The sequence below is a fragment of the Perca fluviatilis genome, chromosome 7 (genome assembly GCF_010015445.1).
Source record: "Perca fluviatilis chromosome 7, GENO_Pfluv_1.0, whole genome shotgun sequence".
NCBI classification, from domain to species: domain Eukaryota; kingdom Metazoa; phylum Chordata; class Actinopteri; order Perciformes; family Percidae; genus Perca; species Perca fluviatilis.
In genome coordinates, this window is record NC_053118.1 from 3,213,678 (window position 1) to 3,226,599 (window position 12,922).

Genomic DNA, 12,922 nt, shown 5'->3' on the forward strand with positions numbered 1-12,922 from the left:
ATTAAGTGTGTGAGTTTCATGTGGGACCAACTTTATTTTTCAGAATTAAAGCATTCTTTTGGAAAATGCACCCACTGAACTTGTGAAAAACTTTGTGAAAAGGTATTTTTCATTGCATGGCCAGTGTTGGTCATCTTACTTTAAAAAAGTAATTAGTTACAGTTACAAATTACTTCTCCCAAAAAGTAATTGAGTTAGTAACTCAGTTACCACATTGTAAAAGTAATTAGTTACTCAGCAAAGTAACTGTGACGTTATTTTTTATGTTCTATGACGCTATTACGTTCTATAACATCTTTAACGTCAAAGATGTTGCTAACCCGAAAACTCGAGCGTTGCTTGTTTTAACAGAGTGGCTCCGTCTCCTTCGCTGGAGCTCCCGCTAGCTGCATTTGGGCTGGGGGGGTTGGGTTAGCAGCAGCAATAAGTGTCGTGTTAGCATGTGTTGATGTGAGGAGCTTCATAAGTTGAGCCAGAAGTAGTGCTGGTACTTCCAGTTGGAGAACGCTACCTTTGAATTTCCCTGGCTCGTCGCCATTGTCGCTGTCTTGTGTTTAGTGTTAGTCAGAGCGTGCAGTGAGACAGGGTGGGCACCCAGCCAATCATCATCGCATTTGCAACGGCGTCATCATCCCCTTCCCCCCCGCCCCCCCGCTCTCTCCAGGCAGCTGATGTGTAGCCTGCTGCCTGACACCTCGCGCTTCATTCAACCAAATTGTAGTAACGCGGCACTTTACATTCTCAGTAACGATAATAGCGTTGCACCGATGGGAAAAGTAATTAATTAGATTACTCCTTTTGCTGAAAAAATGCACAAGTTGTGTTCAAATCAGAATTTGCGTATGTCGCCAAATTCATTTCCTTGTTTGTGATATGAAGACGAGACGTGTGTGACTCGAACATCTCACATTTACCAACAAAACGTACAGCAAAAGAGCGTGCAAAACATTTCAGACCGTCCTGCCAACCTGTATACATTTTAACATCAATGTACGCTGTAACGATTTTTCACTATAAAGTCGCTGAAGCTGCTGCTGTTTCAATCCTATCAACTCTCTGCAGCTGGCGGGATGACTGAAATTGAGGACAGCTCCCGCAAAATCAGGCATTTTGGGCCTAACAATAAGTAGCTGGAAACTTCCAGACGGAGATCATCAGGCATGGTCCTTCCAAGGGAGAGCAGGGGACGAGGCCAACAAAGGCGAGGAAAAGAGGCAGCCGCGGCGGGGTTCACCAGAGGCTCAAAAGACAGTGCCTCCGGAGGATCCCTCTCCCCTCAAATCGCTCTGGAGCAAGGTGGATGAAGCAAATGCCAGATTCGTATCGGACTACAGGAATGCCTGCCTTATTGCACTGACTGAGATGTGGCTCAAGGAGAAGGATCTACAACCCGACTTGGAAATCGATGGTTTTGGAGTACCGTTGCGACTTGATAGGGACCTGGCAGCAACAGGAAAATCACTCGGTGGTGGTCTCTGCTTGTATGTCAATAAGAGCTGGTGCAATACAGTTGCGGTCAGAGAAACTGTGTGCGTCCCTGACATCGAACTCATGTCTGCCTCTCTCCGTCCTTATTACTTACCAAGAGAGTTTTACAAATGTGTGACAAATATTTGTCACACTTGTATACGTCCATCCGAGAGCGAACGCTGATATCGCATCAAGGGTAATAGTACAAACAGTGCAAAGGCTGCAAAGTATCGCCCCTGACGCGCCGAACTTTATAATGGGCGACTTTAACCACTGTAGGCTTGGAAAGTCGCTAAGTAACTTTTCCCAATATGCCACATATTGGGAAAAGACAGGCTTTTGTCGGGACTCGGGACATGCAACTCAAAACCGGGACTGTCCCAGTCAAACTGGGATGTCTGCTCACCCTAGATATGAGAGTGGTATCAGTCTTTATCTAACTCTCTTGTCTGTATGCTAAAAGACGATTACCTTAGCTGAAAGACTGAAACGGCTAGCAATGCTCTGTTGAAAGGTAAACCTATCTAAAGCTAAATAGGTACTGGTACTGTACTAAGTGGTTGCTTCTAACTTTTGGCAAGTGAACCTATTATCAACTACAGAGTTTTATTTTCTTTGTGGAATCACATGTTTCTTAGCACAATTTAGCTTTCTAAACTCTGCAGATACTCCTATCACCAGAAGACTAAATCTCCATGACAACAGACTGTGAAGCTGGTGTTTATCACCACGGAGATGGGTTTAATTGAGGGGAGCGAGGGATTACGGAGCAGGAAGTGAGAGATGGATAGAGGGATAATTGGGTTGGTTGTAAGTTGGTTGTTGCTGCTTAAAAACAGGTGTGAAATGTAGGTGTTAGATGGAGAGTGGAACACACAAATGAAGGGTTGAAGGAATTGGCAATGGAAAGGCCAGAATAAAGGGATGAATCAAGGTTGAAAATGATGTAGGGTTGCTTAAGTCAAAGATGGGAAGAAAAGTAACACCACCCACCGTGGGAGCCGGTTTTGTCCAGGAAGTTGGCAAGGTTGAATAAGGTGTTTCTAGATGACAGGAACTGCAAGAATTTCTGCAGGAGAGGACACACACACACACACACACACACACACAACACACAACACACAGCATTTAGCTTTCTGCCAGTCACTAAATGACAAATGGTGAAATAGCTCAAATCTTGCCAAAGAATAACATATCATTTGAGAATTTTGAATTTAAAATTTTTTAATTGAGAAATAACCATGGATTACACTTCACAGTTATGAATGAACATATAATATCCCAGTAGTCGTGGCTTGTTATATGTGCATGATCATTTTCAAACAGATGGCTCCTTCTTAAATATAAGAAAAGGTTTGTTTGATGTTCACAGCTTATCTCAGTGCTTTCAGCATTCTACCACAAACCTGTGAAAATGCCTGTAGCAGAAGAAGTGGATTGATATAAGAGGTGTGATTCTATACTCGTTGTTTTCCTTAAATGATTAGAGAGCAATAAAGGAGCAATGCTGCAGCCTTCATGAGTGGGAGGGTGTGAATATGAATTAGAGACATGAAGGGACCAGGGAATATAAAGACAAATAGGCTCTCTCTGCAGCCCGGCAAGAACAAGCTTACTACAGTGACACATGGACATAAAAGAATGACCCCCCGCACGCACGCACGCACGCACGCACGCACGCACGCACGCACGCACACACACACACACACACACACACACACACACACACACACACACACACACACACACACACACACACACACACACACACACACACACACACACGCACACACGCACACACGCACACTGCTGATGCTTATTCAGTGGCTGCATTTACACAATACAGAGAATACTAACATAACATAAGGGGAGGTTAGGAAGGAAAAACCCTCCCTGAAGAAATGGTGAGCTAAACATTACCTCCCCTCCTCCCATTTTCTTCTCTCTCTCCAGTCATACTCACTGTATCATCATTAGGGACAATACAACAGCAAAGCCCTGGCTAAACACAGACACGTCTCAAGAGACAGAAGACACACACAGTTCTGTATAAATGCAGCATATTTCCTTGTTAATCATAACTGCATTGTTCTCATGCATTTATGACACCACCACCATCACTTTGAGTGCTTACACAGATAAACGATCATTCACACACAAACTGAGCCTATTTGTGAAATGTGTGTGTGTGTGTGTGTGTGTGTGTGTGTGTGTGTGTGTGTGTGTGTGTGTGTGTGTGTGTGTGTGTGTGTTTGTGTGCGTGTGTGTGTGTGTGCATATGTAAAGGGCCACAGTATCCTATTGTGGCAGCACCATTTACCCTTTCCCCCTGACACCTGCTGTGTCTTCTAGAGAGGTTAAAGCTGTTATCTTCATATCTCTAAATCTCTTTTCACCCAATGCATGCTGGGAAGGCAACCCCCCACTCCATGATTTTCAAGCGGATGGCATGATCTCACATTATTTCTTATTGTCTTCTCAGTCTACAGTTTGTTTTCTCTTGCTCGCTCCTATTGAATATTTTAGAATATATTCGCCTTCTTTCTCTGGTATTGCTGTATCAATTACTCTCTCTCTCTCTCTCTCTATCTCTCTCTCTCTCCTTTGTTTCATCTGCATTTCAGTGGCAGCTTGGGTTCTCTGATGGACTGTAAACGAGCATCTATTTATCTCTCTGAGTTATCCCTCGTTGCTTATTCAGAGCTTTTTCTTTTCTGTAAGGGACATAAACTGGGTCAGGGGGTCAGGCCAGGAAGCAGAAGGCCAGTCCCTTTGATACTACCATGACTGCTGTTGAGGCCAAAATGTACAACTATGTAACATAAGTAAAAAATGTAAATGGTATTGTATAGAGAAGACCTTGGGGTGAAGTAATGCCAGTTACTCAATAATTGTAGCTTTAAACCTGCATTCATTGATATTTGGCCACTGGAGGGCAGCGTGACAAGCTGTAAACACAACACTGACATATTGGCACCAAATATAATATTACTATACATATAACACATAACAACTATACGATAATATAGTTGTTGTGTGTTAGCAACAGTTGCCTATTTACACATCCAGCAGACATGATGCAACATTAGCATTCATTTGGAGTCGTGTTTCTGTCCAGCTGATGAATATTATATTTATTCCCCTTTTAGCTCTGTTTTGGTCTCTTCCAACTCCTAAGGGAGTTATCTGCATCTTTAGCTGCTTAATGCTTCAAGGCTATAGTCGTTAACTTTTATCTGCCGCTTGGTGCCGGGCAGGAAATGTACAGTGGGAGTTATTAAAACTTTTGGCTAAAAACAGCTGCCTGCTCTATCGGGAAATGACACTAATGAGAGACCTGATAGAGAACCAATACAGTAAAGTCTTGGTCCATAAAACCAAAATGACGCTAAAACATCTATGAAGGTACCGCAGAGTTAGTTGATTCTCTGTGGGTTATTCACCACAAGCGGCATCTTTCACATTTCACAGACTTGTAACTTATCGTTCATATAAAAATATAGATTTTGTGCAGCTTTAAAATTGGAAAAAAAAACACTTATTCCAAACCATCTGACAGCATCACATATTCTTTACCAACTTGTTCTAGCTCTTCATTGAAGCTTTTGACTTTTTTATGGCTGCAGACATCCCATCAAATGGAAATATATTCTAGATGCCTAGTGCATCATTTTATTCACATTTATCCAAAATTCAGCCTGACACATTGGTGTCTTTTGAAATTTTGGGAACTCCCCCAGATCTAAAATGTTGTTCCGTGGATTTGAAAAAAAGTTTGATGAGGTTAAAATATGAGTTGTCTGGATTGATGGAAATGAAAATTAATGAATTGGCCAATTAAAGCAATTTTAGCACAAAACACATGTTGTCTTGTCTTATTTTTACCAAACAGAATTAACAGTTGCCCATCTTAACTGTGATACTGGTGTGCTGATAAGTAATTTCCACCTTTTTACACTCACAACATTGCTGAATAAATAGAGATCAAAACTACAGCTTGCATGATAAGACTTGATGTAATGTAATCTGTGCTCCTGCTACCGTGTGTTTTTGAGCTGGTAGTTGTGTGTCTACCTTGGGTCTTGTGTGGAAAGTGGATTGAGTAGCGACGTGCATGTCCAGCACCACCCTACTTTACATCTGACAGCTTCCCAGTACAGCCAGTCTTCTGATGTCTCTACTGGGGGCTACAACCACACTATGGTGGTCAGTGACAGTGGATCAGCTGGGGTTAAGTCTCTTACTCACTTCATCTGACTGCATTTTACCAGACATTAAAACCAGCCACCAAGTACGTACTCAGGTGTGTAAACAGTATATGAAAATCTCACCTCGTTGCCATGCACCATGAGGTGGTGTGTGGCGATCAGGGCTTTGAAAACCACCACCCAGCTGGCGTTGCCGGCCCTCTCGATCAGCGTGTCGGCCATCTGGGGGACATTCACATTGGTCTCCTGGGTGGCCTGGATCAGGTCTGAGAAGCATAAAGCAGAGGAGGAACAGGAGGTCAGATGGTGGATAATAGCTGAGGAGAGACCCAGCGCAGCTACAGCTTGTGCTGAAAGCCTTTGTAATGCTAAAAGATGAGTGAGAAATGACAAACAGGAGTGTGCTAGAGGTAATCCAGTGCAACTGGGTCTGGGCTCTGCTGCATTTCACAGCCGCACCCTTTCACATCCTTATTTTAATTCACCATCTCTGTTTCCCAGAGCAGTTTTTCCAATAGGCAAAACCTCTGCAAAGGAGATATTATACCTTGTTTTAAGTGCTAATTAGCCAATTTTACTATAGTAGAAAGGTGTTCATTTTACATTCAAGATTTGTCACTTGTGTAGGCCTAAAGAACATTATCTTTAGTAACAAACCCCATTAGCATTATTGAACACCACTTGGGCGAGTCAAAAATACAGGGCCGTTTAACTAAAACCGGAGGTTATACTGTATGCCAGTCTAAGACTAGCTAATTAGTTCAATCTGACAGGTTTGCAGGGTACAATGTCTGTCAAAATGTGTTATTTCCTCTTATTATGACATCAGATACCTATTTAGCAGTCTTTTTGCAAGCACAAGGAGCTAGATTTTATCAACAGAATTGACTCTGGACGCTGCCATTATGCCTCTATTGCCTGGTGTGAGTCACACTAGCTACTGCTGTGTTCCTTTCTGCAGCCAGTCATTAATGCCAGCACAGGCAGAGGGAGAGTGGAATATTCCACAGCAGAGAGATAGAGAGGAACCAGAAGGCACGAAGGGATTGCAATCATCAGACTTTCTACGGATCAGAGCTACAGCATAGGAACACAAAGGTTCTAGTGGTTCAGAGATAAGACTTGATGTAATACAGCAAAATCTGTTGATTATTGACTCTATAAATCCATGTTACTCTATGATGATGAATTTAAAATAATCACTTTCTTTGGGAAATAAAGGTTATATTGCTCATTAAACAATCTGCACTGCTAAAAGTCACATGTTTGAGGTTGTCATAATATCAGAGTTGTGTTAAATAATCTTTAAAAAAGTGACTTGAGCATTTTAAGTTACAAAATTGTATTTAAAGTGTTCATATTATGCTCATTTTCAGGTTCATATTTGTATTTAGAGGTTGTACCAGAATAGGTTTACATGGTTTAATTTTCAGAAAACACCATATTTTTGTTGTACTGCACATTGCTGCAGCTCCTCTTTTCACCCTGTGTGTTGAGCCCTCTGTTTTAGCTACAGAGTGAGACATCTCACTTCTGTTCCATCTTTGTTGGCAGTCGCACATGCGCAGTAAGTACTGCTAGCTAGCTAGTCAGTTGAAGAGTATGAGGGCTTGCCCTGACAGTACCTAGGTAAGGACTACTAGCCAGTCAGAAGCAGAGTATGAGGGCGTGCCCTGACAGTACCTAGGTAAGGACTACTAGCCAGTCAGAAGCAGAGTATGAGGGCGTGCCCTGACAGTACCTAGGACTACTAGCCAGTCAGAAGCAGAGTATGAGGGCATGCCCTGACAAGTACCCAGGCTACTAGCCAGAAGCGAGTATGAGGGCAGCCCGACGCACCTAGGTAAGGACTACTAGCCAGTCAGAAGTAGAGTATGAGGGCGTGCCCTGACAGTACCTAGGTAAGGACTACTAGCCAGTCAGAAGCAGAGTATGAGGGCGTGCCCTGACAGTACCTAGATAAGGACTACTAGCCAGTCAGAAGCAGAGTATGAGGGCGTGCTACGCTAGCAGCTAGGCGAGCATTGTAACTTGTGTTCCAAAGTGACCACGTTTGTCTCTGAAGTAAAGGCTGGACTACAATAGAGCTGTTTGGAGCAGTTTGTGAACAGTGTTTTCTGTTGGAGATGGTAAGTCCCTTTGGGGGGGACTTTGGGCTTTTTCACTTTGTAAACCTATAACGTGCACAAAAATATATATAACACAATAAAGGAAAGGGGAAAAGCCAAAAAGCATAATATGAGCACTTTAAAGCTGCACTAATCAATATTTTTGTGTGTAATGTAAACAGGTCACGGCCTGTTTTCTACAGTCTATGGTCATGACCCTACAGAGACTTTTCACTTGACTCTGCAATAACCCTCAGCTCTTTGTAGCTTAGCATTGTTTTGGTTTTACAGCTGTAACTTGTCTATGTCTCTCATCAGTGTCATTCCAACCACAGCAGGCAGCTGTTTTCAGAGGAAGATCCTCTGATAAACCCATAGACTGTATAAAATGTGGAGGTAGTCTCCGTCTGGCCATCGGTATCTTGGCAGTGCCTCCCGGCTATTCCAAAAATGGGCAAAGAGGTGGCACGTGGATGGAGCTGAGGCAGGGCAAATTTAGTCTATACTTGCCTCCTTTCACACTCTTTTATTATGCATAACTTTAAGCCATTATAAAATGTAAAAGCTCCCTCCCACCACATACAGTTGTCATGAAGGGTAAAATTAGCTAAAGATTGTTTTTCTGGGCATTTTCGGCCTTTATTTTGACAGGACAGCTGAAGACATGAAAGGGGAGCGAGAGGGGGGAATGACATGCAGCAAAGGGCCGCAGGTTGGACTCAAAACCGGGCGCCCACTCTACCAACTGAGCTATCCGGGCGCCCCAAAACCAATTTTTTTTTTATCAGGCTCTAAGCATGTTATTCCTGCTGTAAAGTTGGCAATTTTAACATGGGGTCAATGAGAATTGACTCACTTTTGCAGTCAACTTCAAGTGGCCATTTAAGGAACTGCACTTCCGTGTTGGCTTCATTTTTCAGCACCGAAGGTTGCCGCTTGGATAAACCCACCAAACAGACAAAGTTAGCAACTAGCTGGTAAACATAGTGGACACATTTTTCAGCTAAAGAGACAGATATTTCCCTCAGGAGTTGGTGGAAACCAAAACGTAAGCTAAAAGCTTACCACTTTTAAGTGGTAAGTTGACCAAGAGGACAATCTACCAAAGCTCAGCATACTTTGCCACAGTAATACCTAATAAATGAGACCAATCTTTAGTTGTGTTTCCTTCCTTCTGTGTATCAGCATCTGTCAGCTATAACAGTAAAGCCTATGTGAGGAATATCCATTCACTGGCAGATGTGTGAGCTGTGCTCCATGGCAAACCTCAGGGCATATCTCCAGAGACACTAGATAAGTATACAGAGTGATGAGCAGAGAGGGACAGAAAATATGACCCACGTCATTTTAAAAGCCTTGATTCAGAAGAGCATGGCAGACGCAGAGCAACCTCCATTTAGTCCTGTGATTTATTAATAGTGTCATATCCATCCTGCACATTTACTGCCAGCAGACACTCAGCTGAGAGGTGTTTATTGATTTTTCCACGCTGGCTTAATAAAGACTAAATGGCAGTACACCTCACACAAGGAGCAATCTGTCACTAGTTAGCATGAGCAATAGGGGGTTTGGTAACTTAAAGGTTTTACTTTGAAATAAGACATGGAACAAATTGAATGTTTGTGACAACTTTTATAAAAGACTATAGAAGAAGGATACAAAACATGCTAAAACCCTGTAATTGTTTTATGGGAAGTTATGTTGTGTCCAGACTATTTCTTGGCCCGTGAGACTTCCTGGAGTCAACAAGCAAAGACCTATTATATAACCACACAAGCTGCAAATGCTCACTGGAGCACCAAATGTTCTCCACAACTCCACAGTTGAACATGAACAAAAACAAAACATTTTCTCCTGTTTGAGTAAGGTTTGCTAAAAACTACGGTGCCCAGCTATAAAAAGAAAAAATATATTTGTGAGCTGTTTTTAAAGATTTACATATCCAGCAGCAACGAACGGGCTTGTGTCAGAGTGCCACTAACAGGGTGGGGGAATCAGAAAATATCAGGAGACTAATATATTATTGGTTTTTGGTCTTTAAAAGGGATTTGTTGACAATAATTGTCCATTGCACATACAATATATATTTTGCACATGCTGCACTAAACCATTCAGCCTATTTTTCTAATATTAAACAGCTATTTTGTATATATTTGTTTCTGTATTTATATTGTATTTCATATTAATGTTAAACATGTTTGTATATCTATGCAGCAACCAGGGGTGGAATGTAACTAAGAACTGTACTTAAGTACAAATTCAAGGTACTTTACTTGAGTACTTGACTTTTCTCTTCAAGCCACTTTCTACTTCTACTCCGCTACATTTCAGAGAGAAATATTGTACTTTTTACTCCACTACATTCATCTGTTACAGCTTTAGTTACTAGTTACTCTACATGTTAAGATTTTTGCACACAAAACAGTTTATACAATACGATGTTTTATTATAAATTTAATTACAATATACATACAGTAGAAGTACTGCTGAAATGATTAGCCAATAAACACTTTAAATGTTTATTTAAAATTAACAGAAATGTTTGAATTGTTTCCAGTTTCTAAAATGGGGGGATTTTAACCTCAAGTTTTACTTTTAATACTTTAAGTACAATTCCTGATGATACTTACATACTTTTACTTAAATAACATTTTCAGTGCAGGACTTCTACTTGTAACTGAGTATTCTTACAGTGTGGTATTAGTACTTACTGAGTACTTCTTCCACCGCTGACACCAACCACCAAGGCAAATTCCTTGTAAGTGTTACTTTCTTGGCAATACATCCTTTTCTGATCATTATTTATTTGTACTTGGAAGAGCAGCACGGTGGCTCAGCGGTTAGCACTTCTACCTCACAGCAAGAAGGTTCTGGGTTTGAACCCATGTCGTCTCAGGCCTTTCTGTGTACAGTTTGAATGCTCTCCCAGTGCTTGTGTGGGTTTCTTCCCACCATAAAGACATACACACAACTGGGACTATAGTTGGAAATTAGCCAACTGGTGCATCCATGGAAATGCTGATTAATCTGTATTGTCCTAATCAAAGAAATCAATCTATATGAAAGGTGACTCTCTTTAGTATAGGAACATCAAACACTGACCAGTGATTTTCTATCCAAAATGGTTTCATTTTGGAAACAACTACTTTAAATTGTCTGTGTGTCACATTCCAATGAGAAGCCCAAGTGTTGTAGATTCTGTGACTAACCAACAGCTGTGTTTGAAACCGTTCCCTCATTCCCTCACTCACTATTCCCTATATAGTGGTTATTAAAGCGCCCATATTATGCTCATTTTCAGGTTCATAACTGTATTTTAAGGTTGTACCAGAATAGGTTTACATGGTTTAATTTTCAAAAAACACCATATTTTTGTTGTACTGCACAGCTCTCTCACACTGCTGCAGATCCTCTTTTCACCTGGTCTCTGTTTTAGCTACAGAGTGAGACCTCTTTTCTTCTTCTGTACTATCTTTGATTGCACTCACACATGCTCAGTAGCTCAGATGTAGATCATGTCAGCTAGCTAACTCTAGAGACCGTAAAAGAAAGGCTGTTTCTCCAACTTTGGTCAGTTACAAGGCAGGATTAGCTGGGAGACTTCTAAATGAGGGCGCACATGTAAGTAGTTCTTTTGTAGATTATGGTGAACTTGTGTGTGTTGTAGCAGTGCTTTGCTATTGAGAACGACGTAGCATGCTAGCGTTAGAATAACGCTACAAGCTAACGGTTGTGGTTAGCCAGCTCGTTTCGAGCCGATTTTGAACAGCTCACCCAGAGACTGAAGGCAGGACACATTCAGAAACCGTATCTCACTCAAAACAGCATGGATAGATTTTTTTCAAAGTTTGTATGTGTGTGGAAGCACCAGAGACACAAAAGAACACCCCAAATTCCAGAAAAAGTGTTTTTTTCATAATATGGGCACTTTAAATAGTGAACTATATAGGGTTTCGGGAACGACCTAACGAGATTTCGGACACTCACTGAAAACAAATCTTTGCATGACTTGTGTCAGGAGATGCGCCCATTGTCTGTGTGAGGGAGGCGGGCGCGCCCAGCATCACGTCAACAAACCCAAACGAAAATACCTGTAATACGTCCCTGAAACAAAGCCAGCACTCAGGAGAATAGTAACAGGTTGTATATTATATATGTAGCATGTTACATTTCCACTTCTGTTTCTTCTTCTCCTCCGGGAAAACGCGTCCGCATTGCATTGTGGTATATGGGAGTAAAATGTAGGGTACATGCTATGTACACTCAAATTAGCTGTGCATTGTGGGTATTTTATAGTGGACTATATAGTGAATGAAATGAACTGTGTAGAATTTGAACACCACTGCAAAATGGCAAACTCACTATATAGTGCACTAATTCTGTAATAGGGAACGGTTTGGAACACAGCTAATACATTCTTTTTTTCTAGTTTAGAATGCGCCTTTCTACTTCCATGAATAAATCAAGTCTAATAGCCCATAATAGATGTATTTGAAAAGGGACTGAATGAATAATAATGCAAAAATGCATTCAAGGTCACTTTACTACAAATCTGCTCGTGCTTTTGCTCCCTCCATCATGCTTTCATCATGTAGTAATGATTGCTGTGTGCGTGTCCTCTTTGGTAGTAAGGCAGCAGATAAACACACACACACACACACACACACACACACACACACACACACACACACACACACACACTGAGAGGGATAATCCCTACAGGGCTGATGAGTCAGCAGCCTGCATCATCATACACTTTTCATCTCTCCGTCTGTCTCTATCCCAGTCTGTCTAACTCTCTGCCCGTCTCTCTCTGTTTTTCCCACAGTGAGGGTCAGACTGCACAGCCACTACTATTTAACATCTACATAAATAGTTGCCTCTGATCTACTCTAAATCATGTCCTAATAAGTGTACAATAACAAATTTAAAAGAAATCATAGCTGTAATTCATGGAGAAATTATTTCAAAAATGATTTGTTGCCAAGTGGTCATTGCCTCTGCATTGCGCTTGTCAATTAAACAGTGATTTCATGGTAAGACATCGCTTTTCTTTGTCTGTTCAGCTCTGGCGGCCATTGCCGCTCGCGATAAACACTGCACACATGGGGAGCTTTTGAGTTTTATGAACCTTAT

General features: G+C 41.6%; 1 protein-coding gene across 13 annotated transcripts in view; it reads right to left on the bottom strand.

Moving 5' to 3' along the window:
- Nucleotides 1-12,922, bottom strand: part of snap91a (synaptosome associated protein 91a) — a 95,124-nt gene that overhangs the window by 40,700 nt on the left and 41,502 nt on the right. For all 13 annotated transcript variants that reach the window (XM_039805532.1, XM_039805542.1, XM_039805534.1 and 10 more), the window contains exons 2-3: nt 5,802-5,944; nt 2,464-2,539 (exon numbers count right to left, since the gene is read on the bottom strand). In XM_039805532.1, coding sequence (XP_039661466.1) covers nt 2,464-2,539; nt 5,802-5,944 — 219 coding nt within the window. The remainder of the gene's footprint in view (nt 1-2,463; nt 2,540-5,801; nt 5,945-12,922) is intronic.